This window comes from Strongylocentrotus purpuratus, unplaced genomic scaffold (assembly GCF_000002235.5).
Source record: "Strongylocentrotus purpuratus isolate Spur 01 unplaced genomic scaffold, Spur_5.0 spur5_scaffold_16, whole genome shotgun sequence".
NCBI classification, from domain to species: domain Eukaryota; kingdom Metazoa; phylum Echinodermata; class Echinoidea; order Camarodonta; family Strongylocentrotidae; genus Strongylocentrotus; species Strongylocentrotus purpuratus.
The window spans coordinates 26,086,947-26,114,559 of record NW_022145601.1 but is presented as its reverse complement, the minus strand read 5'-3'; the positions used below and the strand labels follow the sequence as shown (position 1 = coordinate 26,114,559).

Sequence of the window (27,613 nt, the reverse complement as noted above, 5' to 3'; positions counted from 1 at the left end):
CATACTTTTGAGACAATGACAAAATTTGTACAGAGAATGTTGAATACAAAACACGGAATATGTAGCTATTAAATTGGTATTGCTGTGATTATCAGATTGTAAGTGTGATTGATTCATATATTTATATATTGTTTGAATATGTAAGATAAATCGTATTATTCTGTGTGCTTGATTTCTATGACTTTAGATGGTTAAAAATGCGGTGAAGAATATTAAAGATTTCGATCATCGCGTAGCGTAGGGCTTGGCCGTAGCTCGTATGTAGTGTATGAAGGTGCTTGGCTCGTAGACTGTAGTGTAGTAATTTAGTATGTGCATTGTGAATGTGAGACTGTTCAATGGACATCCGTGTGTGAAGGAGACATGTACGTTCTACTACTACTAGGTCTACTACTACATGTACATGTATAAACTATAATCATATAAATAGGCATTTGAAATACTCTCGTAGGCATAGATTGCATTGATTAGAAGCTTGACAGAAATAAACGTCTGGTCTGTAGTGTAGGGGTGCTGGTCGACGTCCGAGAATAAGGATCGTCTGCTTTATAAGGACCATCTTCGTAAACGCGGACCGATGCGTCCTCAAAAATAATGATCGTCCACATTTTTACAGACGTTTCATATTTTTGAGCGGCGTGTTGGCTATATGCGAAAAACGGATTTCGTGATGATTTTCTTGATGCATTTTAGTTTACATTGACTTTGAACAGAGACTTTCATGTTATGAGCGATAAATTCTCGGAAAGACGTACAATTCATAAAAGTAGAGAGTGAAGTGGGGTTATTTCTCATGCTGAACCAGCAGAGCGCCGAGGATAAAAAATGTCGGTGAAAATGCAGACGATCCTTAATTTTTTGGATGCAATTTGTCTGCGTTTACGAGGATAATTCTTTAATAAAACTAACATTTGTCAACCTTCCGGACCAGCTTTTAATACCCCATATGTACACAGACACTTGAGACAGTACGGCCTTGGCCTTACGAGTTACGGCTCGCACAAGGCCAAGCTAGGGGGGGGGGGGGCGCCTGATGGGGCTACCTTGTATAGGAGCCCTGTCATGACAGAGCCCCTGACCTAATATTCTTAAAATGTCATTTTCTTTTGATAACCCACAGCTCTGTTGACCTTTGTTGTCCACGGTGTTCAACTTTGACACATGACCTCTCCTTCCATCATGGGTGAGAAAAAGGAAGGAGAGGGGGAAACCCACTCCAACCCCTCAACCCCTACCCATCGACGCAAGCGCTCGTCCATGGACAACGACAAGCAGGAGGATGGGGAGCATGAAACCAGACGCACCAAGTCTCGGAAGAGCAATCTGGAATCGCGAACGGAGCGTAATAGTGATGGCGAGGTAGTGCTTTACAGGGCAAAGGATGGCACAGAGTATGAAGTTGGAGGTATGAATTTATTGTAATTTCCAAGTTTTACAAATATGCAAATATACTTCACGGTCGTGGAGCCAAATCTGAAGGTTTAATATCTTTGTATATATGTACATGAACCTTATATTTATGAAAATCTATTTATTGGTAATCCAATTATTGAAGAAGAAAAAAATTCTCAAGGTTATCTATGATGCACATGTACATGTACTTTTTATTCATGAAAATCTTATATACATGTAATTGCAGCAATAAAAAAAGCGGTTTATAACTTTATATTATCGGTTATTGGATTTCAAGTTTGAGAGACTCTTTTGAAAGATGTTGGATCATGAACTCATGTAGATCTTGACAGCACAATCTTGACCACAAGGGTCTAGAGTCTTCTTACACTGTTACATGAGACAAACAAATTTCATGTGGATTTTCCTGCATGCTCTTCTGTTGATTGGTAATTCAATTATTGAAAAAACAAAACATATATGACACATGATGTATTAACAAAACATACCTGTATTTGTATTTTATGTACATGTATGTTTAAGTTTTCAGTTAAGATTTTTAAAACAAATTTTCTCTTAAAAAAATAATTGGTGATTTCAAAATGGATATGGATATACAGAATGTACAATGCATAATGTTCTTTTAGTGCACAACTAATACCCTGTTTTGTTATTTTAGCATAATTGATCTCTTCTCATGCTTATATTTATTTGATTATGTGTTTCTACTAAACACAAAGATCAAAAGTTTATTTATAAGTTTTTTTCTCCGCTTTTTCCTCCAGATGATGTCTATATGGAAAGTCCAAGAGCTGAAATGCCTTATTTCATCTGTGCTGTCCATGAATTCAAAGTGGTAAGAGCAAAGTTCTATGGTTATTTGTTTACCATTGGTCATACTTAAAGATGCAAAGTATTGGGCTGTCATGGGGAATTCAACACCATTTGGGTGTTTACCCAATAACAGGTGTTGTCAATCACCAGGATTAGCCTTCAGTTTTATGACCAACAGGCCTTATGTATAAATGCTCTACATATTCCAACAATCGCCCCATATAGAAAAGTCATTATCTTATATTTACCTTCTCCCCCCCCCCCCTTCCGAAGACTCTCCAATCTCAGGCTTTGATTTGAAACCGTAACGATTGTTTTTTAATTTATATAATATTGAAATATTTGAATTTGCAGAGCAAGAGAGATAACGTTCATGTGGTTGTGAAATGGTATTATCGCCAATCAGAAGTCCCTGATTCTGTCTACCAGCTTCTTATGCAGGATAGGCATGTTGAAAACAGTAAGTATGAAGACCAGATTTTAATCTTTGTATTTCTTTCTTGTTTTTAGTATAGTTAAGAAACTTTTATTTAAATGTTATTATCTTTGGGAATATAACCTTGATAGGCCATTAACCTCTGTTATTCCCACCACATTATGATTTCAATTGAAGATGATTCATTTTAATATTTGTTATTGTATATACGCATATAAATTATACTTGTTATTTTTTAAATCAGATGTGGAAATAAAACTTCAACTTGAACTACTTTGATTATATGTACATGTACAGGTGTAAGGTATTTCTTCACAGCATAGTGATAGTTGTAGGGTACTTTATTATTGGATAACTTTTTATGCTTACAAAGGGGATGGGGAAAATATGTTCATAATACCGAACTAATTCTCCAGTATGAAGTAAAGTGTTAGAGGAGGTGAAAATACATACTGGACATTAGTTGCCTGCCTGGAACCAGATGAGGTACATTTATCTGTACATGGCTAACTGATAATCAATTCTCGCTACCCCAAATAGCGATTCTGCCGAGATCCGGGGAAAATCCTGAAAACGCGCATTGCTTTATGGGATAGCTTTTCGACATTACAGCTTCCTGTGCAGGCGTTCGTGATCACAACCCTCTCTTTCACGGTAGAGTTTAACGGCCTTTTGTGCTAAAGTCACTAATTCTGCCCGAAGCTTTCCATTGCATATTATAATCTGTACAAATTACACTGATTGGCATCGATTTTAGCGTGCGTGAAAACTCTGCACAGCGAACACAGGCGCTAGCGCCAGCGGGATGGGACTCTATACCGGAAGTTGTAGTGACGACCCGAGAGAGTGAAAATTACCTCGTCTCGCGAATTTCGAGATTTTCGTACCTATTTAGGGTAGCGAGAATTGAATTTTGTGAGAGCTATAAAAGTAGCCTATCGAATGACAATGGTATTTGTGCACCTAAAACATAATAGCACAGCAATTTTAAATTTTCAAGTATCATTTCAGATATTATAGTTATTTAACATAAAATTTTACATAATGTATATGAACTCTTCAGTTATTGAACTTACATCTGTAATTTTCAATTTGTAATCCCTTACGTTTACATCCAGGAGCTGAACAGGATCTCATCATAGTTTTGCCAATTCAAGACAATATCAAAGTACATGATAAATGAGTTTTGTGTGAAATGCAATTTTACTTCAAGCACTATACGTGATGCTTTCATATTTTCATTTTAGATTCTGGTCAAGCCCTTGTAACTGCAGATCCCATTGCCAAGAACAGGGAGCTCTTCATTTCGGATACCATAGAAACATATCCAGTATCTGCTCTGAGGTATGTCACTCTGAAAATGGTTAGAGTCAGTGACAAGAATAAATCGATCACTTCAGTTGTAGACACCCTTATGATTTAAGAATTATCCTTTTGTGATAATGCTGATAAACCTATAGAATTGAGATCAGAAATGATGATCATGATGACCTACTGTATACCCATTTACTTCACCTGGGTTGAGTGTGGCAAATGTAGATTAATGTCTTGCCAAAGGACATTAGTGCCACAGTGGGACTCAACTGCAAACGATGTGATCCGGTGACGTATCCACTAGACCATGACACCTCTACCTCTATACAGAATGGACATTATGACTCACAGTTCCCTCAATATTTACTACAGCATTCATGTAATGCTTGTATCTTCTGGGGGTGTTATCACAAAGACTAAGATCGACTTGAAGTTGGACTTAACTATTTGCAGGCCATTCATGCCACTGGTTGCTCTCACCATTGGTCTCTCATTTATAATCTTAAGATAATATTTTATCCTTCAATAATGAACTATCAAAAAAGATAAATTCAATATATGTGTGACCATGATTTGTAAGTCCCTTGAGAAACCAATGCCAGGAACAGTTAGAGGAACTAGTGGCATGAAAGGCCTGCCACAGTTAAGTCCAACTTAAAATCTTAGTCTTTGTGAAACACCCCCCAGGAGTACTACTGTAGTCTAAAGTAATCCAATTTAAAATGAATATTAATAGAAATGCTCTCATGTTTATTATCTGTGGTATGTTTATTTCAGGCGGAAGTGCACTGTGTACCATTTCAAGGACATCCATGAAGCTAAGGACTTTGAGGTTACGTCAAACAATTTCTTCTACATCCTCAGCTACAACCCAGAAACAAGGTACTGTCAACTTTGTAGATTCCAGGAATAAAAATGTTGAGTATGTACACTGTAGTTCATGGATTGGTCCCTTCGTAGTTCATAAACAACTATTTTACATAGCAATTTTGATATATGTACAGTGTAGCTTCTTGCTCACTTCAAGGGGAAGTCCACTTTGGAATTAAGTGGGTTTGAATAGAAGCGGGAAATTCAGAGAAAGATGTCAGTGAAAGTTTGAGCAAAAACCGATAAAAAAAAGCAAGTTAGTACTTTTTGAAGGTGCAATCAACCAAACACAAATTAGGAATTCTGTAACGTAATACCTACATGTATAAGCTATTTGGATTCTTTGGCCAAGAATGGTGTTAATATTTAGTATTATGAATATTTGGTTTAGGATTAATGATAGCATACAACTTCGCTCTTTAAAACTCTGTCCTTTGTGCTCCCCTCCAGGCGACTTGCTGGTACCCAGGGCGAGATCAGGGTTGGACCCAGTCACCAGGCCGTGCTACCAGACATCAAGCCTAAGCTACGCCCTTCCAGGGGTACTAACCTAGACTTTGAAGAGCTCAGCTGGATGCCAGATGTCATGAATGATGTCGATCTGAAGATGTATCTACAAGCTGCCAGGTTAGGCCTTAATTCAATTCAATTCAATTCAATTCAATTCAATTCAATTCAATTCAATTCAATCAATTCAATCAATTTATCAATACATCAATTCATCAACTTAATTCAATTCAATTCAATTCAATCAATTCAATTTAATCAATTCAATTCAATTCAATTCAACTCAATTCAATCAATTCAATTCAAATTTTATTGTCCAATTATTGGAAATTTGTTTCGTTTGCATGTCAATACAAAATTACAGATTATTAACATCAATAAGATACAAATGGATACAGAATAGTACATTTGACTTGAACATAGATAACACAAAATGCGATAGTTCAAATAGATAATAATAAATAATGGAAGCATGCATGGATGGAACATGTCTAATTTTCATATTTTTTAGATTGTTATGTCGTTCTCATTCACATGAATTTTGACAACAATTCTTGAAATGGTTAGTGTTTGATAACAATTCTTACATTGCCTATAGTCTAATTATACAACAGCTGTTATTAGGTAGTAAAATATCATTAGTCTTATTATATCAGCTGTTATTAGATAGTATTATATCATTAGTTTATATGCAGTTCCCAGGTTAGAACAAGGATAGAAAGCGATAGAGGTGCATAGCCGCCAACCCCTTCCGAAGGAACAGCACTAGATGATGATGATGAGTTAAACATCAAACTGATGTATGTTTTACTGATTAACAGATTACTAACCTTAACAAAATCATCAAGAACAACAGAATTAATTACAGATAAATGCTGTTTAATTTTATTTCACTACATAACTGTTGTATATGAAGTAATGGTTTACACTGTTCCAGATTGTCAAAGCAGACTCGTTTTCAAACCCAGTCATGACATCTACAGTACTAGCAATTTATATCCAATGGAAAATATTCTTTCTACTTGTATTCATGTACATCGTATATGACCATGGTATTGACCTTTGACCTTGTAGGAGTATGGCAGCCTTTGTTGGAATGTGTGATGGGGGTTCCCCTGAAGAAGGATGTGATGTAGCATCCAAGGATGACACCACTATCAACGCTATCACTGTGGTATGTATTGTCGTTTTAACAACATTTAAGATTCTCATGTGTATTCTATCGATGTATATATTAAAAGATGCATATTGGCAGTGGTTTGAGGAATAAAATGCAACTAGAAATAACAAACTTTTGATTTGAGCCTAGAGAGATGGTATTTCTTATCATTGCAGCCTCAAATACTAAATGTGACAGTTCTTCTTGAAGATGGCTTTCTAGAATTCATACTGTTGTTAGATACTAACATACAGTCCATGTCCATGGATTAAATGTAATTCTGTTGTTCATGGATCTCGCAAGAAAATACAAAGCATTAAGGAATCTAGTACAAAGAAAGGTTAAAAGAGCTAAAGTCGAATATTTTCAAGATCAAATTGAAGAAAATAAACATGACTCCAGGAAGTTATGGAAAAATTTGAAGGGTTTAGGTCTAAAAGGCAAAGGGAAAAGTGCTCAAGAGACAGTTATTAATGTCCAGGGAGAATTATGTCATGATAAATCAAGAATAGCAAATGAGTTCAATAATTATTTTACAACTGTGGCTGACAAGTTAGCGTGTAAATTATCAGTAAACACGAACAAATTCCATGCCGACAGTGAAAGATTTCAAAAGTTTTATGACGAGAAAGACATCTCAAAAGATAGTTTTCACTTTTCTCCAGTTACAGAAAAGTTTGTTTTAGATGAGTTAAACAAGTTGAAAGTATCGAAAAGTACTGGACTAGATATGATACCAGCCAGATTTTTAAAAGATGGGGCGAGAAATTTGTATGAACCTTTGAATTATATAATCAATTTATCTCTTATGTCTTCTACCTTTCCTGACGACATGAAAATTGCAAAAGTAACTCCACTACATAAAAAGAAAGACAAAACTGACGTTGGTAATTATAGGCCTATCAGTGTTTTAAGCGTAGTTTCAAAAATTTTGGAAAAATCGGTTCATGCTCAAATAGAGAAATATTTTCAAGAAAAAAAGTTAATATATGAATTTCAGTCCGGCTTTCGTAACGGATATTCCACTGAAACATGTTTAATACATTTATCGGATTTTGTTAGGAATGAAGTTTCTCAAGGGCGCTTTGTTGGAATGGTTCTTCTGGACTTACAAAAAGCCTTTGATACTGTAAATCATAACATACTGTTAAAGAAATTGGAAGTGATGGGTTTGGATTCGGCATGTGTTAAATGGTTTAGATCATATTTAACTAATCGTCATCAAGTGGTAACTATGCAGAAGGTAATATCTGATTCCCTGCCTATTAAATGCGGGGTTCCACAAGGGAGCATTTTAGGCCCCATTCTCTTTATGTGTTATATTAATGATATGTGTACTTGTGTTAATGATTCTAAATTACTTTTATATGCTGACGATAGTGTGTTACTATATTCAGATACAAATCCTAAGTCAATTGAAGAAAAACTAAGTGCAGAATTGGCAAAATGCATCGAATGGATGACAGACAACAAGCTTAGTTTACATGTTGGAAAAACAGAAAGTATTTTATTTTGTTCGAAGGGAAAGTTTAAATATACACGTGACTTCAAGGTTACCTATAATAATCAAGTGATTGAGAGAAAAGATTCAGTAAAATATTTAGGAATAAATTTAACTAGTGATCTGTCATGGACAGGTTTGGTAGATTCAATTGCCAAAAAGGCTAATTCTCGCTTAAATTTTTTGTATAGATACCAAACTTGTATGAACATGAAGTCGAGACGTATTTTGTGTTTTGCTTTGATACAATGTTTATTTGATTATGCTAATGTTGCTTGGTACAGTAGTCTGGGCAAGATGGATAAGAAAAAGTTAAGAATAATTCAGAATAAGATGGTAAGATTTATTAATTGCTTAGGCCCAACAGGGAGGTGAGACTTTAAATGGAGATTCCGTCTCGAAAGAATTTCCCGAGGGAAAGATATTCAAGATTAACTTGGCTTAACAACAAGTAATGTAACCCTCTTCAGCCATCAAATCCATCAACAGCCGCCCTTATCAGACCACAGATGCCCTCTGGCGATCCAAATGTTACGAAGTGTTACGCAACGCGGCCTGCTTCCCTAAGCTCTCCAAACACTTGGTCGTAAAAAAAAGGCTTTGAAGCCATGCGAGTCACCGAGAAAATGACGTCATACTCATTGAAGATGTATATAGCTATAACAGACAAAAATACAAAATCGACAACTTATGGCACAAGGCAACCTGCTATTGGTTATCAAATGCTTTCGCTGTGCTCGGATAACTCTTCTGAAGACGTAGCCATCTGAACCAGCGAAATCGACCAAGGAAATCGTGAGTTAGAGTGAATGCAAGTTTCTCATCATCATCACGTTCTCTTCTAATTATTGACATTTTCCGAAAGTTTCCGAAATTTTTACATAGCTAGGAAGGTAGTCCATAAGTTTATCTCTTAAAATAACTAAATGAAACTGTGTTGTATAATTGCGCATTTGGTTTAATGAGGGTTAGAAGTTGTCAATTCATCACCACTTTTCACCCCGAGTACGGGCCGGCGACGCGAAAGCCGCCGTGCTCGCTGGGCTGTACATGCTGGATGTTGTTGGTGGAAACACACATAGCTGCATTTCTACCCTGGCCGTGTATTGAAAGTTGTGCTATTGATTCTCAACATTTCAAACACCACTGTACAAAACTCAACTGATTTCATTCAAAGGCAGTACTATAGTGACGATTGATGACACCTAAAGAGCATTAAACTACAATTTGTTCAACTTTCTGATGTTAGAAAGAATAATTTAAAAATTAAAATTGTGAGTCTACTGTCAAACTTGCCGATCAACCGCATCGGGATGATTATGTGCATTTGTACTGTATGTTGTGAGTGTATTGACTATTCATGTATTCAAATGCTGCCTATTTACATGGAGCGGCCTACGCATTCACGATGAAACCATTTAACCGTACATTCTGGTTCGCTGCAACGAATAAGATTTTCCGTTGATGGAATTTCACACGTGCATAACTTGTATTGGTCTCCAACTTCCCATACACCAGGCTCAAGAAAATCTTCCTCAAAATCAGTCAGAAAGTCTAAATCGTCGCCTACCAACAGTGACCAAATACTCTTCCCTACTGTACGCCGCCATTTTTGTCGATAGCAGCCGATGTGTATTTCCAACAATGCATTTCGCGAGCCCTATGTCACTCAGTTTCGGGAGTGAGATTTACGAGCTGTGCGGTCCGGGTGGGGGATTAACGGGATTATGATAGGGGGAAAAAAGACTCTCGGTGCAACGGACTGCTTCAAAGGGCCCTCTTAGATGCGGAATCCATTTATTACAAGCCCTGGGCCCAAGAACACACGTCGGGAAAAATGAACTTGAAGAAGCAGGTATACTCCATGTAGGTCAAAGGTCTAAACAACTCGTGTTACACCATGTCCATAAAATATACTACTCAGATGTAGATCATTATATTACTAATAATTTTACTTGTGTCTCAAATATTCATGGATACGATACAAGAAATAGTCATTTTAATTTTGTTTTACCCAAGCGAAAAGGACAAATTGGAAACTCTTTTTATTTTAATGGTATCCAATTTTGGAATTCTCTCCCAAAACGTGTCAAAATAGTTAAGAATTTTTCACACTTTAAAAGTGTATTAAAACAATACCTAAAGCATGAATCCCTTCAAGAACAGTAATATCAGTAATCTTAAATCACAGTTCATTATGTGTAGCGCACGTTTTTAAGTTTAATCTTGCATAATATACCGTAGATCATTGTTTGCTATAAGTTCTAGAAATTTTTGTTGTTGTTTATGTTATATTATTTATTCGTAATATTCGTAGTAGTTATTAGTTGTGATATTTTATTCTCATGCCGTACTGTACACGTACTTTATAGGACCCCGATGGAAATAAGCCTTTTCCGGCTTTCATGGGTTATCCTGTCAATGTATCTTCTCGTTCCATTTTGCTTTATGTATGCATTCAATGTACTATACTTGACGAATAAAATCAATCAATCAATCATGATATCTTACAAACAAGAAAGTTTGAGAAAGCACTCTGCGATAACATCTTTGATGTATCTTTACTTCATGTAAAACTAATTAGCAAATTCGTTCATTTTAATTGCTATTCTACCTTTGAATTTTTTTTATAATCTTTTGACTGCTTCCTTATTAACTTCTCTTAAAATCTATCTCTCTTTCCCTCTCTCTCTCTCTCTCTCTCTCTCTCTATCTCTCTCCCTCTCTCTATCTTTCTTGCTTCATTCTCTTTGATGTACTGTTGTATTCATTTGATTTCCCCATTCCTTGAATCTTTATCTTTTTCTCTCTATTTCTCTTTCTCTTTCTCCTTCTTTCTCTATTTGTTGTCTTCTTCTGTCGTTCCTCTATCTTGATCTTTCTTTCTCTGTCTAATGTGTCTCCACAGCTTCATGAGAACCACTATAACACTGGTAAGGCGTTGCAGGAGCTTGTCAAATGTCCAGTCCCAAGATCGATTGACAAGAAATGGACAGACGAGGAAACGGTAATTGCTCCATTCATTCATTCATTCATCCATTGAGTACTGTGTACAGTGAAGAGTAATGTACTTGGGGTCAGAAAATGTTGCAAAGATTGCAACTTCTACAATAAATGAGTGAAAACACATGTTCACTCAGAACTTGTACATATTATCAGATGAATGTAAATGAATCTATTGAAAGCTATTCTGTCAAAAAACAGGAATCGTAAACATTGTTAATGGAAAGTATTGCATTTTATTTACGACACTTTGACCTTTCTTCTTTGCTTGTGTCTATACTATACTTATTATGACAGTACGGTGTAGCTGCAAATCTAGATCTTATACTACAGTCAAACCTGCTGTAGTAACCACCTGTCTACAAAGACCACATTTTTTGTTTCCCTTTGAAAATGTTTTTTTCATTGAAACATGTACTATAGGCACCCGTAAATAAAGACTACCTGCCTATAAAGACCACTTTTCTTGTCTCCCTTGGGTGGTCTTTATAAACAGGTGTCACTGTATTATGAAATATATGATGTAGAGTGTAGCTGCAAGGCAGACAGAATAAGACAGTTCACAGGTCTCTCAGCCCATCGTCCCAGCCCATCGTATGGCTCAACACAGAACCATCATCAACAGGGTCACAAAGTGTCAGTCATAGGACCACCACCACGATGTAGATTGTAAAATTTATGCATAGTTTTCCAGTATGGAGAAAATCTGGGACTTAGGAGAGAAAATAATCCAAGTTACTTCTTCTATTTTCTTGCAGAAACTGTTCATCAGGGGACTACGACAGTTTGGCAAGAACTTCTTTAGGATCAGAAGAGACTTCCTGCAACACAAGGATACGGTAAGATTTCATATTCTCTAACAAACAACCCCCACTTCTTGCTGAGTGGGCATTATCATTGTACTACAACATTTTAGACTGTTAATGTTCACAATTCAGTTTCTTACTTTTTAGTCTTTGTGATTGTCCTTTGATTATAGGTAAATTCATGCTAGCTAACATATGATTTTAAATTCTACAAAAACCATTCTTTTCTTCAAGCTTTTCAGCCACAAAGGTACAATGTATATCCAAGGCGGTATGGGGGGGGGGGGCAGGATGGGACATAACTATATGGCATTTGGTTGCGCCCCCCAGTTAATGGATATTTTTACTCAAGGATGTATTAAAATACTTGAACTCAACGCCTTTGCAAGTTGTGCCCTGATCTTAAGGACCTGTGTATATTAGAGGTACAAAAAAATGTATGTTATGGCCCCTAAGTTTATTTAATTAAAAAGAATATTATTTCATTTCCAGGAATAAAAAAGTACAACAATCACAAAGAACTCATGAAAAAAAAGTAAAACAGTGAACTAGGATAACAAAAGAAAAGAAACCATGAAATAATGCCTGTGGATTACGGAACGAAATTGAGATTTTTTACAATGTTTGTACAATAGTATTTACAATGTTTAAATGGCTTCTTGCAGAGAGACCTGGTTGAGTTTTACTACTACTGGAAGAAGACCCCTGAGGCTAATCATCATCGCATCTACAGGCGCCACCGCAGGCAAAGTGTACTTAGTCGCAGGAATTATGGACGCAACATCAGACCACCTTCTAGTGAATTCTGTAAGTAAAGGGTTGTTGTAAAATCAATGATTTTGTGCTATTTAAAGGTTTACAAATATATGAAGGGTGTAAAGAATGTATTTTGCTGTTCTGTATACTTCCGACATTCCAGATTGGCTGCATGATCGGGGAATGAGGGGAGAACAAATCAGAAAATCTTCAAACAAGATAGGGATTTGATTACTTGGTAGTAGAGCATTGATAGATATTGCAATTCAAGGATGCAGTATTCTGTTTAGGTAGCATTAAAAATATATTATCATGGAACGACGAGTCTGGAACACAGAATGCTTAATTGTTGAAACTGATTACGATAGAACTGTATTTCTAGGACATGGGACTGGAAAATATCTAGACTATACTGTCTTGTTCAGACTTAATATTAATAAGCAATGTCATGTTTATATGTCAAATTACAAATTTTCATTCACTGTTAGGCCTTTTTGCGATCTGGGCGCATCTCATTGTGCTATTACTTTTTGCTATTAAAGCTACCTTACTGCTAATGTGCAAAATAATATATATGTACATGCAACTTCTGTTACAATGAAGTCTGCACAAGCACAATCAACACAATTTTATGTGCACATTTAACGGATATATTTAGAGGTAGAACAACATCTTTGCTATCATAACAGGGAGTATCTTTATTTACTGTACTTCACTGTGACACTGCAACATATTTCTTTTATTATTTTCCAATTTTTTTAATACAAAATGTATTTATATTCTTGCATTCATGGTAATTCCCTATCTGTTTTTGCAGTGGATCTGAGTTCCGCCAGTGAATGTGACTTGGATAGCGATGACAGTGAAAAGAATTTCAGCGGCTATGCATGCAGACACTGCTTTACAACAAGTAAGTATTTAATAGGACATTTTGGAAGATTGTCATGTAAAAACAGAACCGATATTGTAATTGATATTATAAGTTTGTAATTGCTTTATTGAATGGAAATTAACACTCTAGTTTATGAGGGTCAAGTTTTTGGTAAATAAGTAATACAGGGGACAAGCAGGTTTTAGTACAATAAGAAATCTGACAAATGCGTAACAATGTAATTTGTAATCAGATAGTTTCCTAAATGGTCAACACTTGGTATAGTGGTCTATGTGAGTGCCACTCTCTGTCTTATCAACTTTCTTTTCCAGCGATGATATGTCACCTAACTTTTTCCATAATAATTCTAATACACCTGAAATATTATGATATTCTATATTTTTTACGATCAAAATGTAGTGCTGTGTGTCAGTATCTTTAATGTAGTATAGTCAAACCTGTCTTTCCTTCAGTGCATGTGTCGATGAGAAACCATTTTCAAGGGAAACAAAAAATGTTTTCTTTGTAGACAGGTGGTCACTAAAGCAGGTTTGACTGAACATGTATAAATACTGGTTAAACAGTAAAATATAAAGTGGCAAAAATGATGTTAAAATGACTTTCTATGAATTAATACTGTATTATAATGTGATAATGACTCTACATGAAACGATTCCAAATCTTGCCACCACTTCATGAGAAAAACACTGTCTCTTTTAATCCCATCAGGTTCTAAGGACTGGCACCATGGTGGCAGAGACAGAGTTCTGCTGTGTACAGATTGTAGAGTGTACTTCAAGAAGTATGGTATCCTTAGACCGATCCAGAACCCTGGTGCTCCACCTGCCTTCATGTTCAAGCCTGTCAGGGAAGGAGAGTCCTTTGACGTCAAGAAGAATCTACGCACTAGGAGACACAGGGAACTGGTACGTTATATGTTCAGGGAGGGGGGGGGGGGGTGTTTTACAAAGACTAAGATTGACATTATGGCAGGCCATTCATGCCACTGGTTGCTGTCACCATTGGTCTCTCAATTATGATCTTTAGATATTATTTTTGCCTTCAATAGTGAACTATCAAATCAGATTTGTGACCATGAATTGTACGTCCCTTGAGAAACAAATGCCAGGAATGGTTAGAGGAACTAGTGGCATGAAAGGCCTGCCATCATTCAGTTCAACTTAAAGTCAATCTTAGTCTTTGTGAAACACTCCCCAGATGTGGCGGACTTTGACAAGGATCGATAAGGTCTTCCTGAGTTATCAGGCTTTAGGGTGTCGGCTAAGATCCCATAAGTGACTTGAAATTCTAAAGGTGTCAAGATGATAATAGAGTCCTAAGATATCATGAAGAAATCATGCACTAGGAGACATAGATAATTGGTACGTTCCATGCATAGAGGTTTCAGAGTATTATAAGCACTTGACTTGGAATGCATGGGTTTGATCCCCGACATTGCACTACAGTCCTTTGACAATGCATCAATCTACATTTGTCACTCCATACCTAGGAGAGAAACGGGGACCTGGTCGGATGACTAAAGCATTTGTGTAACAGTTATTAATTGCCATATTCCTTCAAGGTGACTATTTGGTAGGAATACTCCCCAGGGGGTGGAGATGGTGAACATTGTGCATTTATGAATCCCTAGGGAGCATTCCAGCCAAGCTTCATTTTTACAAGCGTACACTTGCTCATCTAACCACATTAACTTTCGCATCCTATTGGGTCAATCAAAAGCATTCCAGGTATTGAGTACTTGCAAGGGCTTCATTTAAATGAATGGAAATTTGTAATAATCTGTTGAATTTAAATGATTCAAACCACTATAAACATACATGTATAACATAAAAACGTATTACGAAGATGCTTTTTATGTAACATGAATAGTAGAGATGCTAATTTCATCCTCAATTCTAATCTGGAGACCGGGCATTTTCCTCTATTGCTCCTTGCCTGTGGAGCTCCCTCCCATCATTTATTCACGAAATTGACATCCTTGACCACTTCGATGCTTCACTCAAGACTCGCATCTTCCTTCAGACATTTAAATGCTAACTTTATTGGAGGAGCTCGCACCTTTAAATGTATTTTAAAACAGATATATGGCGCCATACAAATGCTGTGAATCATCATCATCATCTTCTAACTTTCTCTTCTAACCGTATAGGTGAACAGCTCATCCCGTGCTGGGCGTAACAAGCACCTGGACGGTGTAGCCAGTGAACCCAGCAGTCCTCTCAATCACAGGAGAGGTAGCGGTACCTTCAGCCATAACTCACCCAGTGAGCTGAGCACCTCTAGTGAGGGCAGCAACAACTCTAAGAAGATCAAGGTAATATCACGTAGATCATCTGAATAATGATAGTTGAAAACGGGGGGTTACAGAAAGTATAGTATATAAAGGAAATCTCTAAGAAGATCAAAGTAATAACGCGTAGATCATCTGTATAACGATGGTTGAAAACGGGGATTAAAGAAAGTATAGTACATGTACGTAGATTATCTGTATAACGATGGTTGAAAAAGGGGGATTACAGAAAGTATAGTATAACAAGTTTACAGCCTTTTAAGGAAATAGCAATCGTAAACTCATTCGTGTCTTCTGTTCATTCACCAACTGTAAGAAGATCGAGGTAATAACACGTAGATCACCTGTATAATGATGGTTGAAAACAGGACTGTACAAGAGGGCAACACATGTGGTTTTGTACATCTGAAGAAGAGAAAAAGCAACAACAGCAACAAAGACAAAAAAATCAAACCAAACAGGTGTTTTTCTGGGGAATACTGGTTAAGAGTATACAAAAAAATAACTATCATGATCATCATGTGCTTTTAATGGCAATCCTTGCCAAGAAGTTTAAAGAGTTGCTCTATGTCTAGGGTCAGGATTAGGTTTTTTTTAAACATGTATTATGAAGTTTGTTTTTAAAGAAGATATTGTATGTCCAATTTAACAAATCCAAATAGGAAATGCTACTCCCGAGGAGCACAGAAGTGATTACAGAAAATATAGTATAGAAAGTATACAGCCTCTTGAGGAAATAGCAAGTGTAAACTCATTCAAGTCTTCTCTTAAAACTGACCTGTTCAAAACCGCTTTTGATTAATCAACTATTTCCACATTTCCACATCTTATTCAACTTAATCTTTTGATGTAATCTGTATTGTATTGCTCATGCTCTGCATTGCAGTGTACATTTAATATAGTTTATCCTTTTCCTTCATGTATACTCTCGGCACCTTGAGAATTCCTGCGAAATGGATATGGCGCTTTACAAATAGTCTTTGTTATTATTACCATCATGAGGGTAGTCATGCTATCGAGCTTTTGTCAACGCTCCTGTTTTACTTTATTCTGCATATAGTCTTTTGAAATGTGTCAAATTTGCAATGTTTTGTTTGTTATATATTTGTAAAACTGCAAAAGAAAAGAAAATCATACAGAAATAAATAAATCAAATCAAATCAAATCAAATTATTATTTTGATGTGTGGAATTCCAGGTGGAGAGTGACCAAGGTCCGGACAGCCCAGCCAGCCTGCCACCAAGGATTAAGCAAGAAGACCCAGAAGAAGAGGAGATGGAGGAAATGGAAGACTTGCTAGAGCAGGGGGTAGAACCAGAGGATGAAGAGGAGGAGGAGGAAGAAGAAGAGGAGGAGGAGGAAGAGGGAGACGGAGAAGATGAAGAGGAGGAAGAAGAAGAGGAGGAGGAGGAGGAGGAGAAGATGGAGATTCGGATGAACATTCAAGATGTGGAAGCAGATGTTCAGGTAAAGGAGGAAGATTGAAAAAGATGAATTCCTTTGACCTTGTTTATTTGTATGAGATATGATATAGAATGTACACATAAAATGACTGAGAAAGATAACCGGTTAACATGTCAAATGAGCTAAATAGCATTACTTATAAAACTGACCTAAAATATATGCTATGGATGTGTAAAAGAACTAATTAAAGGTGCATAAAAGCAATTTGACAAAAATGATATTGTATCATTGCAATAAAAAATCATAATGAATGGTGGTTTATTCATGCGTGTGTAAGAACTTGCACCAAGCAAGACTGTCTACACAATCATCACTAAATGATTTCTCATCAAATTCCAGCTTGTTTTTGAAATATTTCAGTTACTTACAATGATTATATTGTATGCTATTGTGTTATATTTTTAATGCAGAATGATGAACCGTTTGAAGGACCACCAACATGCCTAGATGCTAGCCAGCAAAAAGATCTGGAGAAGGAAACGCAGCCTCAGCCCCCTGTGGTTGAGGCTGCTGAAGTCAAAAAGATGCTTGTGATCAAGAAAGAGCCTGTAGAAGAAGAGCCAGCCCCAGAACCTGTCATGCCAGCAGCTGTTCCCTCGCCCGTACCTCAGAGGTTCACCCTCCCAACCCCCATCATGCCCGTTATTCTACCTCCAGGAGAGAAGAAGGGCGAGGCACAATCTTCACCCCATGGAGGGGTGCACCAGGTGTCTACCGCTAGCACCCCTCATGGACCAGCTGTGGTGCTGCCACCCTTCACATCCACAGCAGGTCTCTTCTCCCCATTGGCCATGGCTCAGGTTAGGCGAGGTGGAGAGACTGGAGACAAAGAAGCTAGGAGGGAGAGGAGCTTTGAGACAAGTTTTGTGGACCACATGATCCGCACGGAGCTGGAAGCGAAGGATCCCTCTCCGAAGCGAGAACCGGAGGAGGAGAAGGCAAGGAGCACTCCCACCGACAGAAAGGACACACCTCTTGCCCCGCCTCCTCCCATGTACCCTATTGGTTTCCCCGGTGCCACGCCCATGCCGGGGATGATGGGTATGCCAGGTATGCCTCTCATTCCTGGTATGTCCATGCCTCACATCAAGGAATTGCAGGCTCATTACCAGAACAGGGACCAAAGAAACGAGAATCCAGATCGACAGTCTCTCATAAGAGAGGCTTCAGCAGCTTGGAGGCAGTCTGAGGAAGGGAGAAGGCCAGAAGATCTGGAAAGAAGTGAAGCTTATCGTCCTAGCAGGGATCACGATCGTCCACGCTCTGTTGATGGAAAGGGTTCGGAGAGGAGCAGCAGGAATGAGTCTGAATCCGACAGAGATCGTCCAAGCCAGGATAGGGAGAAGGAGAGGGACATGGAACGTAGCAGGGGAAGACTGGATCCTCCACCTTTGGTCTACAGAGAAGGATTACCAAGTTTCCCACATCATGGTGTTGGAATGCCTCAGATGTACCCAAGGGGCGAGTCTGCTTACATGCCTTATGGAAAGGAACGTCCTCCCAAACCAGGGGAGAATCTAACGCCCCCATTGAGACGAGATCATGATGGTCGTGACAAGCAACAAGAGAGTGTGCCCAAACCCAGGGAAAGTCCTTTGGAGAAAGATAGAGGAAGGCCGAACTCTCCTCACCGAGAGGCAGAAGGGAAATCAAGCAAGATGCTACCAGACCAACGGCCAGGGGCATATCCTCCACAATCCCTTCCTTCTCAAGAGCCAATCATGGTGGGTAATATGCGTATCAAGCAAGAGATGCCAACCTATAGCTACCCTCAGTATCCCCCCTTTGAACACCGACCAGGTCATCCTGACGCTGCAATAGGTGTACCTCCTTACCCGCCCCCCAACCAGCCCCTCCCACTCAACCAGCCCCTCCCACCCAACCAGCCCCTCCCACCCTCCCAACCCGCTACATCAGCTGCTGCTGGTGACAAGGGCTCGTTCGATATCTCCAAGGTGAAGGCTGAATTTGAGGCTGCGCATAGGAGCATCATGGGTGACCCGAAGCGTATGCAGCAGACATCTGTCATCACCGAAAACAGACTTGCCCCTGGAGGATCACCATCTGCTCCTCTTGTCCCACCCATGCTGCATCCAACTCTGAGGTTCCCCGATGGTGCAGTGAAAGTCAAAACAGAGACTGGCATCGATGAAGAGGCACAGAAACCTCGAGAAATTAAAGAAGAGATGAAGGAGCCTGATAGCGAGAAGAAAGATGGAGAAAAGACAGAGGAGGAGGAAGAAGAAGAAGAGGAAGAATATGAGGATCTTGGTAATCGCTCTCCATCTCCTGAGCCTATGATGGTGGATAGACTACTTCACACAAGTTCCTCTGCCAAGTATGAACACATTTTGTATTTTTATTTTCCTGTTATTAGGGCCGTAGGCAGGAAATCCCAATCAAATTTAACTCTATACATGTACTGCTTTTTTAAATCAAAAGTAGCGTATTACTGAAATTGAAATATATTTATAAATTTTAATGAAACACTGTTTGTATCAAGACAAATTCATTCAAAGACTTTCGTCACTGGAAATTCCGTTTATGTTAATATGATTTGTAGCTTAGTAAATGTTGCAAAACATTAAAATCTCATTTCAACAAAGGTGTACAACCTAACATTTGAAGATACTTTTATCATGTGTGAGCCATATCTTATGAAAACTGCTGAATCTGACATAACAAAATTGTCTTGCAAAAAAGATGTAGCCAGATTCATTATCAGTGATATAATGTGCAACTACATTTTGCTTTTCAACCAACTTTGCAAATGAATGTTGAAGTGAAGTGGCACAAGTACTATCCTAGATTATGCAAACTCCTCTACAAAGTTATTTCAGTGATTCATATTTCAATGCCTTATTATTCATTCTTTCCAAACAGATTCATACGCCACTGGTCCAGAAGGAACAACTCATGCAGTCGAACTGATCTCCTGTTCTCACCCCGAGAAGATTCCAAATGGATGCGTCGATGCAGGGACCGTGAACGTAAGAAGCGTTCTAGTATCAGCCACGAGGCAGACAGGGAGAGGAGCTCTTCGACCAGCCGGGATGAAAAGAGTGCTGAAGCAAATGATAGAGTAGCTGTAAGTACTGCTCAGTATTTTTGAAAACATGAAAGCCTTCCACTGCTGGTATTTTTAGTAGAATAATGGAGTAAGAAACAAGCCCTTTAAAGCCCCTCTGCACTAGTTTGGCCAGTAGGGATTAGACCTCCCTGCATGGTCATTGACAGGTGGTTATCTCATCAAATCAGCTCTCAATTTACAAGAAGGGGGCCATGGGGGACCAATTGTCACCGATTAGGCATTCTTTGCTATATGGAGGGCGCAAGTAGCTATAAGTAGTGCAGTGGGGCTTTAATCTCCAATGAAGCAAATATATAGTAGGAAGATAATGACAGCCTATTCATGTACACCTGTACATGGATGTCTGCTTTATCTAAAGCTGGGCTAATGATATCCACAGGTTAAAGAAGATGTACTTAGATGAATTCTACATGGATATGTAGATTTATTTTTACATGAATGTTTGGATTTGACTAACATAATTTATTATGTATCACTTATGATAAAGTCTTTAGAAACTATTGAAACATTTTTTCTTTCATTGAAACTTGAGTCAAATTCAAATAGAAAATCAATTCTGATGTTATTGAGTGTATGTTGCCAAGATATCAAATTTGTTTTCTTTCATTATGTTTTTACAGAGACGACCTGAAACCCCACCAGAGAATACCAGTGCAGATGCCCAGGTGATAAGTTCTTTCACTTCTACTCCAGCACCAAGCACCCCAGGGTATCCTGCGCCACCAGGATCTAGGCAGGGGCAATACCCTGGTCCTGAGACACCAGCCCTGCGCACACTCAGTGAATATGCTAGACCGCACTCCAACAACAACAACCTGCCTCCTGGCATGCTGCCGAACTTGATCGGACCTGACCCCATCCTGCGGTACCAGCTGGAGTCTGCCTACGTGATGGGAAACAGAGATGCACAGATCGACTTGGTTGAACGGGAGATGAGGGAAAGGGAACTTCGTGAGAGGGAGATACAGGAGCTGAGAGAGAGGGAGTACCAGGGGATGCGAGAGATGGAGATGAGGGAGATGAGGGAGATGGAGATGCGACAGAAGATGGGTTATGAACAGATGTACGGGATGCGGCAGGATGGGGTACCCATGAATGCTTTCATGGCACAGGAAGCCCAGGCTGCTCATGCATCAGCTGTGCAGCAGGCCCATGCTGCTCAGGCGGCTCATGCAGCGCAGGTTGCCCATGCCCAGGCCACTCATGCTCAGGCCGCTCACGTGCAGGCGGCTAGGGAGGCACAGTCGGCTCATGTCCAGGCTGCCCACGTCCAAGCTGCCAGAGAGGCACAAGCACAAGCTGCTCATGCTCAGGCAGCTCTTGTTCAAGCAACCAGAGACGTTCATGCAGTGAGAGAGGCTCAGGCAGTGAGGGAGGCTGTAGTCGCAAGAGAAGTACAGGCCGCTAGAGAAGTGCAAGTTGCAAGGGAAGTACAAGCAGCAAGGGAAGTGCAAGCTCAACGTGAAGCGCAGGCTACACGAGAAGCGCATGCTGCTCGTGAAGCACAAGCGAACAGGGAAGCACAAGCTAACAGGGAAGCCCAGGCTGCACGCGAAGCTCAGGCAGCTAGGGAAGCACAGGCTGCTAGAGAGGCACAGGCTGCCCGTGAAGCCCAAGCAGCCAGGGAAGCCCAAGCTGCAAGAGAGGCCCAGAAAGCAAGAGAAGCTAAGGCTGCCCGGGAGGCTCAGGCTGCAAGGGAAGCACAGGCAGCACGTGAGGCTCGTGAGAGAGAAGCTAGGGAAGCCCGTGAGCGTGAGGCTCGCTCCGTTCACTCCGCTGAACCTCCCCACCCTGTCATGCATCCTGTAGCTGCAGCATACCTACAGGCAGTTGATAGGGACAGACATATGATGGGCCCACCTCAAAGCGGGGAACATTTGGCTAATGCAGAGCGCCTGAATACGGAGCGTTTGCATTCAGAGCGAATGGCTATGATAGTTGACCCCAGGATTGACCCTCGTCTGGATCCCAGGATAGATCCAAGGGTTGATCCAAGAATAGATCCCAGAGTAGATCCCAGAGTCAGTCCATGCTCAGAGCATGCTATTGACCCTAGATGTGACCCTAGATGTGACCCAAGGGTAAATCCTGGTGTCTCCACCCCTACCAGCCGAATCCCTACCCCTCACCATCATTCCCACTCGCATTCCCACACACACCTACATTTCCATCCTCAAGAACACATCCACCATACCTACATCCCTCCCTCAGGGGACCCTAACATTGTACCCCCTCACATCCCACCCCCTCACATCCCCTTTGGACCACCCCCAGTCCCTCTTCCCCCACATGCAATGGTGAGCCCTGTGCCTCCTCCACCTGGTGCCGTACCCCACCCTCGCATGTTTGCCCCGCCCCATGGTATCATAGGGGACCCAGTGGCTGAACAGCTCCATAGGGAGCAGATGCAGAGGCAAATGCTATCAGATAGACCACCCCATATCTAAGCTGCCTTCTTTGCCAAGATCAAGCACAAAACATGTCCATTGCCAGCAAGAATCGTGCGGAAAACCATGTTATACTTTCAGAGGCAACTGCATTGCGGAATGCCAATTATTAGGAAATGTACATGTTGTTAAAAACTTTTGAAAGTGTATCGTCTGTAAAACCATATAATGGGCATGCTTTCCAGTCGTTGATTCCTTTAGAAACTGGATATAGATATTTTGCAAGGTCAGAGATTCTGTGCCCTTTCCTGTAATATACATGTTGTATACTGGTCATGCCTGCCTTCGTGTTCATCTTATGAGGTACATCTGCAGACTGCACTTTTCAATGTATGAAATGATACTGAAATAATTCTGTATCTGTATAGAATTAATATATATGTGATTGTGATTCATGAAGATGTGTACCTAGACTTTTCACTTGGTGTAAAGGAGCTTGAGAATCATCTATTTTTTAGGAAGAAATAGGATGAGGAATTTTACAATATGCTTTTGTGGTGTGTCCATGTAAAAATTTGTTAATTGTCTTGTTTTAGGATTAATCTAGAAAATTGCCTTGGGATCATACTTGAATCATCTGGGACCCGTTTCACAAAGCCTTTTTTCAATAACAAATGACAAAAATCAGTGACAAATCTGCTGATGACCAATCAGAAGCAAGGATTTCAGTAGCTTATAACAAAAACTGTCATTCGTCACTGATGACTAGTTTTGTGAAACCCCCCCCCCCCCTGGGCTATGTCCAAAAGCAGATTTGTATCTTTGATTCTAAGTTTGTTTGAATCCCTTGCTCTCTACTTTGTATGAGATATCTTGAAGTTCTATGAGAAGCTGCATAGCATGTCAATCATGAATGTCTCATATTTTGGGCATAAGATATTACACTGACTATCCCACACACAACGGGAAGTAAATGAGAGTCGAACAGTGAGAGAAAATGAATGGAACACATGGTTTTATACATGTGGTACATACAAATATGAGAGGGCAAACAGGAATTGCAATGGTTGAAATATAATCTGATTTCCTGATCAGATCTGATGGGTCGTTGTGGGGGTAAGGGGAGGCATCACTCTTGCCTCAACTACGCAGGGGCGTTTCACAAAACTTGTCATCAGTGACAAATGACAGTTTTTGTTATAAGCTACTGAAATCCTTGTTCTGATTGGTTATCAGCAGATTCGTCACTGATTTTTATCATTGAAAAAACGCTTTGTGAAATGCCCCCCAGGCTTAATGTAGCACTCCGGCTTAGAAGTTTCCAGCATATAACCTTAAACTAAACTATATGTAAATGAAAAGTAATATAATTCTTTGTAAATGTGTATTGTACAGATTTAATCAAAGTCTATTGAAACAAAGTCAAACCACACCCATAAAAAAGGTGCCTGTGTATATTCTTACTTAGTTCTATAATTTGACTTAAGTTCACAAATCATGCTTTTCAGACAATGTGTTGATCAGTTTTGATGACTTCTGATGTAAATATATGTAAATGATATGTCGGGAAATTCTATAACCAATAGCCAGTTAGTCCAGACATTTTTTCATAATTATGTGCATTTTTTTATTGAAAATATTGATGCTTCTCTTCATGACTTCTTTAGATACTGATGGCTGTAATCATGTAATCACTCTTTTTTCTACTTTAGCAAGCTTGGGAAGGGAATATTGTATATAAAACCATGGAAGAGAGAAAATACATGTAATCTGATAAATACTGGAATATTTATGAGAGATTGAATGGAATAACTAAAGATTGTCATCTTTTCATGTACCGTCGACATCATTGAATGATAAAGAAAGGAGAATGTGAAGAAGAAAAGCTGTAATGGTTATGAGTCCTGAACAGGACTATAGTTTGTAGATAATAGACTTGGTTACTAATGCATTGAAGCACTCCAACACTAGGCACCCGTGTATACCCGCTCATGCACGCGCTCAATCTCCTCCGCACTGGCAAAGCAATCAACACTCTCTGATATGAAGGAAGATTAATAATTCTATTTCACTCCCAAGTGTTTAAGTTGTACAAAATCTTTATTAATCGTCAACACATCAATCATGCTCAGAAAACATAAATCATGAATCAAATTCTAATTACCGATTAAGCTGGATTATCAATCGTATTTCCTAAGCATCTCAGAATCATATACAGATATACTCTGATCGCTGGCCTTGATTTACGTCCAAAATCGGCATGTTTGTACAGAATTTCAAAATACTGTTACTTTCTGCTACTTTCTGTTACTTTCCAGGTTTTTCTATATATGTGCTTCTGTAGAAAACGCACCATAAACCGATTGGAACACAAAAACTAAGGGAATCAATGACGAGCCTGTCTAGAGTGGTGAATTTTTCTGGGTATGCTCACTTTGTCAGTTCTGTAGAAACTCTTCCATTCTTTATAGCATTCGAATTTAAGGTCATGCGACACAATGCATCATAAACCAATGCATTATTGCATAGTGCACACAGCGCCACTTTCCCTGACATCTAGCGTACCTGGTAAAGTCTGTTAACTGCGCGAAGAAACAGTTTATTATGCTTATCGTATGTAGGAACAAACAGGTTGCATTTTGTGAACGTGTACTTTCTGGGTCTATTCTGGGTTATTTTCCAGGGTTTCCTGTAGAAGCATGCTGATAGCTGTGGTATGAAAAGCTACATTGGGAATGCATGAAGGTCGGTTAATTGCTGAAACAAAATATATCCAGTGTCATTAGGATCTACAGCTACAGTAGTATCTATTACTACAGCACACTAATTATATAGGCTAAATTAAAATCATATAATACCTGTCACATAAATCGGATTACAAAGCAACCCATTGACTCTTGGAATGAGGTGGCTCCTGTATTGAGCCTGTGCAATCAAACAATTCAGAAGTCAACAGGTTAAGAATCACCAATTTCACCATCAATAGAGTGGTGAAGTGTGACGTCATCAAAAATCTGTTTTTAGAATTTCTCAATTTTTTCTTCATTTTCCGAAAGAGCATCAAATTAATGTCCAAATGTCGAAAACCAATTGAATATGTTAAGTATTGGCTGAGATATGACCATCTGAATAAATATACGTCCTATGGGAACTCAGTGTTATATCCTCTGGCTCCTAATGGTTAGGAGACAGAGCATATAACACTGAGCTCCAATAGGCAATCTTTTTATTCAGATGGTCATATCTCAGCCAATACTTATCATATTCAATTGGTTTTCGACGTTTGGACATTATTTTTGATGCTCTTTCGGAAATTGAGAAATTCTAAAATTATGACGTCACAGCTTCGGTACTCTATTGACAATCAAGGTCTTGATCTTGAAATGTTACTACAGTCACATTGTGTTTGTTCAGCTTACTTTCTGGCCTTTACAAAACATTGAAATGCGAAAAAGCTGACAAATAGGTGGACAATGTCTTTGTTCTTTATTTGTTTTTAGTGACTATTATCATGAAAATATAGATTGTTTTGTTGGTTTCCCTTTGGCTGTAGAGTTCCTCGACAGTGTTGACTATGGTACTGCAAGCGCAGGAGCCTTGATAAGAATGTTTGTGTACAGAAACAAGAAGATGTTTGATTGTGCAAATATTGGATTGAATGTATTACGATGTAAATAAGAAAAAAAATTAGATTATGATAACTTGATTCTTTTAATGGCTTATGTGAAAATCATGTCCAGTTTTAGTATTTGTGTTTTGTGTAACGACAAATGGTGTAGGTTATGATTTAAAGAGAAATAAATCTATGATATAAGTAGGTAAAATGTTCTTTTGTTTAGTTTTTTTGTGATATACTTTGAGTACGAGGTGTTTAAAGATATTACAAAGTTTTGGTATGGGGTCATGAATTTGGTTCAAATGAACATATTGGAAGCATATGCGTTCCTACAATATACATTGATCATTGTCGCGGTTGAAATCGAGTCTAAAGTTATGAAATTATAAATAATAAACTCTTAATGTTGTATAGCTCCCTCTCAAGGTCAAGATATTAATTTAGCTATGAAACAATGTTTCTTGACTAAAATCGACCGATTAGCTATTCCTGTTTGGAAATTATATATCCCAATTACATATTCTGAGATTTTCATGGTCGCAGCTACCATTGTATGGCCATATATAGGCGCTATTTATCAAATTTTATCAAAATTTATCAAAATTTACCGGGAGCACTGGTAAATTTTTATATATTTCAATTTTTCTCGAAAACAGAAGTGTTTTAGGGGCTAATTTTTTTAGTGCTTATAATACATCCACAGGGTCATCCAAATATATCAAAATTGTAAAGATTCACTATCCACCCAATTTTCAAAATTTTCCAAAACTTTGTATTACCTTTAAAGATAAAGGCCAGTTATGGTCATGCGATTGCATTGTGAAAGAAACGTTGTGGAATCGATCAGAAAAGGTTGACCATCTAGCATATAAGTATTGGTGTGTATTGCAAGGTTCTGGAATCATCAAAATGATAAGAAATTTGGCCCAGTCTTCGTAAAGTTACAAGCACTGCACACAGAAAGATGTATATGGGACTACGCACACGTCCGCGACACATGCGTTTATCTCTCACACACCAATAGATAAACTAATTTACCAAATATATGAATTAGTAGGCGGTTTCCCGGCAAAATTGTTATCATCGTGCATTAGTCAAAACATACTCTTTCACATGATTGATAATAAGAGCTTCCATTTCATTTTTTGAAATTGGGGCGATTCCAATACTGTGAAAGAGGGTAAGAGAGAGAGGGGAGTGGGGGCCCCTGTCCCCCGACTCAGTGTTATTTAGGGTACGCATATGCGTGTTCCCAGCACCCCCCCCCCTTTTCAGCATAAGTCCTGTGTGTAAAG

The 27,613-nt window shown here is 38.8% G+C and overlaps 1 protein-coding gene across 1 annotated transcript; it reads left to right on the top strand.

Annotated features, from left to right (window-relative positions):
• LOC579772 (arginine-glutamic acid dipeptide repeats protein) lies at positions 1–22,855 on the top strand. The gene is made up of 18 exons (XM_030987151.1): positions 1–98; positions 1,121–1,405; positions 2,178–2,248; positions 2,581–2,686; positions 3,910–4,006; positions 4,754–4,858; positions 5,297–5,473; positions 6,428–6,527; positions 10,922–11,020; positions 11,775–11,855; positions 12,488–12,629; positions 13,396–13,488; positions 14,179–14,375; positions 15,620–15,784; positions 16,958–17,227; positions 17,635–19,562; positions 20,108–20,312; positions 20,936–22,855. The coding sequence occupies exons 2-18, from the start codon at positions 1,162–1,164 to the stop codon at positions 22,760–22,762; spliced, it is 5,907 nt and encodes a 1,968-aa protein (XP_030843011.1). The 5' UTR covers positions 1–98; positions 1,121–1,161; the 3' UTR covers positions 22,763–22,855.
• Positions 22,856–27,613: the final 4,758 nt, after the last annotated feature.